Source organism: Sminthopsis crassicaudata, chromosome 4 (genome assembly GCF_048593235.1).
Source record: "Sminthopsis crassicaudata isolate SCR6 chromosome 4, ASM4859323v1, whole genome shotgun sequence".
NCBI classification, from domain to species: Eukaryota; Metazoa; Chordata; class Mammalia; order Dasyuromorphia; family Dasyuridae; genus Sminthopsis; species Sminthopsis crassicaudata.
Window position 1 is genome coordinate 319,096,635 of NC_133620.1, and position 5,645 is coordinate 319,102,279.

Here is a 5,645-nt window from a genome sequence, read left to right on the forward strand (position 1 = left end):
TGTACCCCACCCCTCTTCCTTGCATGTTGTTGCAAGATGGCTGTTTAGCCACTGATAATGTAGTCACAGACTGAAGTTCTGGGCTAGAGCCTAGAAAGCAGTTTAGGTGCTTGGGACAGGCCTGTTTTGGGGATTGTAAAAGGAAGGAAGGAAGGGAGAAAGGAAGGAAGGAAGGAAGGGAGGAAGGGAGGGAGGGAGGGAGGGAGGGAGGAAGGGAGGAAGGGAGGGAGGGAGGGAGGAAGGAAGGGAGAAAGGAAGGAAGGAAGGAAGGGAGGGAGGGAGGGAGGGAGGGAGGGAGGGAGGGAGGAAGGGAGGAAGGGAGGGAGGGAGGAAGGGAGGGAGGGAGGGAGGGAGGGAGGGAGGAAGGGAGGGAGGGAGGGAGGGAGGGAGGGAGGAAGGGAGGGAGGGAGGAAGGGAGGGAGGGAGGGAGGGAGGGAGGGAGGGAGGGAGGAAGGGAGGGAGGGAGGGAGGGAGGAAGGGAGGGAGGGAGGGAGGGAGGGAGGGAGGAAGGGAGGGAGGGAGGGAGGGAGGGAGGGAGGGAGGGAAGGAGGGAGGGAAGGAGGGAGGGAGGGAGGGAGGGAGGGAGGAAGGGAGGAAGGGAAGGAGGGAGGGAGGAAGGGAGGGAGGGAGGGAGGGAGGAAGGGAGGAAGGGAGGGAGGGAGGGAGGGAGGAAGGGAGGAAGGGAGGGAGGGAGGAAGGAAGGAAGGAAGGGAGGAAGGGAGGGAGGGAGGGAGGGAGGGAGGGAAGGAAGGAGGGAGGGAGGGAGGAAGGGAGGAAGGGAGGAAGGGAGGAAGGGAAGAAGGAAGGGAGGAAGGGAGGGAGGGAGGGAGGGAGGAAGGGAGGGAGGGAGGGAGGGAGGAAGGAAGGGAGGAAGGGAGGGAGGGAGGGAGGAAGGAAGGGAGGAAGGGAGGAAGGGAGGAAGGGAGGAAGGAAGTTCAAGTTTCTTGTTTTCTTTTTTTTTTTTCATGAGTTCCTTGGGTCTGGTCCAACAGTAGGCACCTGGATGGAATTAGAGATGTAGAAAGCTGAGCATTCAGGGTAGGATACCCACCCACCTCCAACAGGTTAAATCCAGTTATTTCTAAGCCACCAAGCAAAGTATTTAGGGAATTGAACCAATGGCTCCTTCTTGTCTGGCAAAGAGAAAAACAAGTTCCATCAGCAGATACAAATGTCCCATTGCTTTCTTGAAGAGTTCCCTCTTCCCTTCCTTAATCAGGCCTAGAATTTTCAAGAATGGGGTTGAACTAGGCCTCTAGATCCCAGGCTCAGTTGTAATGTCTTTGGATTTCTGAGATGTTCAACCTGTGTGCTTTAAGAACATCACTAAGGTATGTAGGCAATGGACAGATATCCGAATGGGACAAATATATATATATGAATTTTTGTTGTTGAGCCCTTCAAGTCAGACAACTATATGAAAATACTGAAGTGATCCAAGAAATTTTACAGATGGGGAACTGAGGCAAACAGCGTCAAGTGACTTGCCCAGGATCACTGGGCAAATATTTGAGATTGGATTTGAACTCATATATTCCTGACTCTAGGGTCAGTTCTCTATCCACTGTATTACCCAATTGACTGTACATATGAATAGACCTTATATATATATCAGGCCCAGGAAGGTTTTATAAATATATATTGCTCAAGTTTGAAATCTTGGTGCATGAAAATAGCTGAATACTCAGGAGATTCAATCATCAAAGTTATAACTAGGTATTTCTAGTACCTGGAGCAAATTCATTTGGGTAGGAGTAGGAGAAGACCCCAGGCTATATTCAAGATAATATTGAAGAACTTGGGCATGCCCTGGCTAATCATGTGAGATTGGTTCCTGGGACCACTGGCATTTTGTTTTATCTGGCAAGTCTTGAAGACAGCAGTGGAGAAAGGCAAGTCTCTAGAGATGAATAGAACTCTACTGAGGATGGGGATGGTGTGTAGTAGGCTAAGTAGAAGGGAGGCAGTAGAAAAGATATGTCAGTATCAGCACCCTGAGCCAAAGTCCTGCTCTTTTCTTCTACCATCCAGGGTTTTCCTTTGTGAAAAGGGCAATCTAATTTAACTCCACAGGGAGTGGTTTAGGGCAAGACTAAGGAGCAAAGATTGGGAAGAATCTACGTATATTTTATATGAAATCAACAATATGAAAAATTATCAGTTAGGGTAAATATTTTTCAGGAGGATTGGCAGGAAGCTAACGGATCTGAGGGTAACAGGTCCTAGAAGAATCCAAGCATTTTTATCATATTGTATAATGTAGAATTTGACCTTAATTTTAAGCATACCATATCTTAGGGAGTTATGAACCTTATTTTCTTCATTTGTAAAATGGAAATGCAATACCTACTTTAGAGAGGTATTTTGTTTGAGGAAAATACTTTATAACTTTATTTCATAAACCCTAAGGATAAATGGGAGCTTTCCCTTTTATTAGTTAGTTCTACCTAACTTTTTGCTTTCTAAAAAGATTGCTATAGGCTTTTTTTTAAATAGGCAATTTTTCTAATGCATTTAAAAATATAATTTGGTTTGCAAAAATGCGATTAAAATGTATGCAAACATCTTACACAAAGTGAATTCCATTGAAAAAAAGGTGCTTCCCTAGCTAGCTCATAGATTCCAGAGAGTTAGAATCTCCTGGGCCCTCACTGGGTACCCAATTCTTTCTTCAGTGGTCAACATGGACGAAGATTTCTCCTCCCAGGTGAAGAAGATTGGTCTGGCTATGGGGACATCCCTATCAGACAAAGATATTGACATGCTGCCATCAGACATGAGGCACCATGGTAAGGTGTGAGTTAATGCAAATTAACCAGGCTCCCTAGTTGTGCTTCATGTAATGTTGATAGCTCCAAAATAGCCTTCCCCATCAAACTAGAGACCTTCTCTTTCACCACTCCAATCCCTCTAACAATTATCCTGCTTTATTGACTCTCCCCTCTGTGGCTTGAAAGAAAGTATAGTATATTGAAAGAATTGAGTTATTTTGAATCCTCCCTCCCACTCTTCTATCCCTGGATCACTTAACCTTAATCTTTGACTCTATTCCCTCATATATAAAATGGGAAGCAAGGAAAAAAACAAGCATTTATTAAGTATACCTACATTTGATTCTCACATCTACCTGAGATAAGTACTACAGGCATATGTCAGAGATATTGTGGGTTTGATTCCAAATCATAAAGTGAATATCACAATAAACAAGTCACATGGTTTTTCCAATACATATAAAAACTGTATTTACATTTGGCTGTAATAGTGTGTCTAAAAATCACATTTTTAAAAATCTAATGTACATATCTCAATTAAAAATTACTTTATTGCTGAAAAAATTAAACATCATTTGAGCTTTCAGTAAGTCATAATTCTTTTGCTGATAGAGTGTCTTGCTTCTATATTTATTGATGGCTGTTGACTGATGGGGAGGGGTTGCTGAAGACTGGGGTAGCTGTGACAATTTCTTTTTTTTTTTTTTTTTTTTTTTTTGCTGAGGCAATTGGGGTTAAGTGACTTGGTCACACAGCTAGGAAGTGTTAAGTGTCTGAGGGCAAATTTGAACTCGGGTCCTCCTGACTTCAGAGCTGGTGCTCTATCCACTGTGCCATCTAGCTGCCCTGGCAATTCTTAAAATAAAACAACAATGAGGTTTCTCATGTGGATTGACTCTTTCACTTGAACACTTCAAGGTCATTGCAAGATTATTAATTAGCCTAATTTCAATATTGTTGTGTCTCAGGGAATAGGGAGACCTGAAGAGAAGGATGGAGACAGGGAACTACCAGTCAGTGGAACAATCAAAACACACACAATATCTGTCAATTAAGCTTGCCACCTTATATGGGCACAGTTCATGGCACTCCAAAACAATGGCAATAATAATATCAAAGATCACTGATTACAGATCACTATAAGATATAATAATAGTGGAAATTTGAAATTTTGCAAGAATTACCAAAATGGGACACAGAGAGCACATGCTGTTGGGAAAAACCGAATAGATTTGCTAAAGGCAGGATTGCCACAAAATCTTCAAACCTTTTATAAAAAATAAAAACAAAACAAAAACAAAACACAATATCTGTGAAGCATAACAAAGCAAAGTACGATACAATGAAGTAGGCTGTATTATCCCCATTTTGCAGTTGAGAAAATTGATGCAGCTAGTTTGCTTCGGGTCTTCACAGCTAGTGAAGTCAGATTTGAACTCAGGTTTTCCTGAATCCAGAACCAACTTTTTGTTCATTGTGCCATCTAGCTTCCTCTAATGAAAATACAATATTTGCACCTAACATATATGAACCATTATTATTCTAGGTTCTTTCAACTACAATAAATTCTTTGAATATATGCAGAAGTTCCAGACCTCAACCCAACAGGAGGAGATCATCCGGAAATCCTTCCAGATGTTGGATAAAGATAAGAGCGGCTTCATTGAGTGGAATGAGATCAAGTAAAGGGCAGGGAGTGGCGCTGGGCCCCATCCTTCCCTCCCTTTGTCTGCCTTCTCATCCACTCTTGGGAAATCTCCCTCTCCTTCTCTATAACCATAGAATCTGAGAACATCTAAGCCAGAAGGGAGTTCAGTTATCATCCAGGACAACCTTTTCATTTTCCAGATAAGGCCCACAGAGGGGCAATGACATGCCCAAGGTCATGTAATCCTTTAAGTGGGAAGTCATTGTTGGAGCTGCAGGCATCTTCAGACTCTTTCTATTATACCTCACTACCCCTATCAAGGCTCTGTGCCTCTTCCTCCATACTGAGAGCTTTAATTTCCTTCCTTTAGAGGCTTATAAATTCATACACACTACCACTGTAGAGGGATATAAAAGGATTCACAGATAATGGGAAGAAAATGTGCAATTATTCAGGAATACCCATACTCTTAACTCCCTTTGTTATATTGATTTGTTTTTCCTACCCACATAACTTCTGTTCTCCTGTCTCCTATTGCTTCTATATACCCAGGAAGATAGAATAGAAGGAAAAGGTCTTGCCCCATTCTTCTCAATGACCACTTGTCATCCCCAAGTGTCCTTGGCTATGTCCACAGCCTCCTCTGGAAATAAGAAAGTCAATAAACAACTTAGATCAGAACCCTGAGAATGTCCCATACCTTTACAACCCACCTATTCCAAGGCTTTCCATTCTCTGAGGTCCAGGGATCTCTGTTTTACAGGTATATCCTATCCACGATCCCCAGCACTGGCCCTGCAGCCCCCCTGACAGATGAAGAGGCAGAAGCTATGATCCAAGCAGCTGACACAGATGGAGATGGACGGATTGACTTTGAAGGTTCGGATAAGGAGGGATGAAGGGGAAAAGATGGGACTGATTCTGGGGCTGATGGTGAATAGAGGAATGAAGGTGAAAGGTCTGATTCCCAGGCAATTCACCTCCCCTGTGCAGGTTCCAGAGTCCTCCCAGCTTAGTCCCTATACTTCTTTGTGATTTGCATGTATTAAGAACACATGGGCACAGCTGTCACTGAATGCAGAATTGGGAGGTTACTTAGACAAATCCCTGCCCAAAATATAAATCCTTATTTACAATACCTTTAATAAAATATTAACTAGCTTCCACTTCTCTCATCTTACAAGGTTACCATTATCAGCAAATGAGAACACATACTTTAAAATTTA

At 43.0% G+C, this 5,645-nt stretch overlaps 1 protein-coding gene across 1 annotated transcript; it reads left to right on the forward strand.

Moving 5' to 3' along the window:
- Positions 1-2,680: 2,680 nt before the first annotated feature.
- Positions 2,681-5,318, forward strand: PVALEF (parvalbumin like EF-hand containing). The gene is made up of 3 exons (XM_074264743.1): positions 2,681-2,789; positions 4,318-4,453; positions 5,183-5,318. The coding sequence occupies exons 1-3, from the start codon at positions 2,684-2,686 to the stop codon at positions 5,316-5,318; spliced, it is 378 nt and encodes a 125-aa protein (XP_074120844.1). The 5' UTR covers positions 2,681-2,683.
- The last annotated feature ends 327 nt before the right edge of the window (positions 5,319-5,645 follow it).

Coding starts and splice junctions, on each gene's coding strand:
- PVALEF (XM_074264743.1), top strand. CDS start 2,684: ATGGACGAAGATTTCTCCTCCCAGGTGAAGAAGATTGGTCTGGCTATG. Junction 2,790..4,317: donor ATCAGACATGAGGCACCATG/GTAAGGTGTGAG, acceptor TTATTATTCTAG/GTTCTTTCAACTACAATAAA. Junction 4,454..5,182: donor ATTGAGTGGAATGAGATCAA/GTAAAGGGCAGG, acceptor TCTGTTTTACAG/GTATATCCTATCCACGATCC.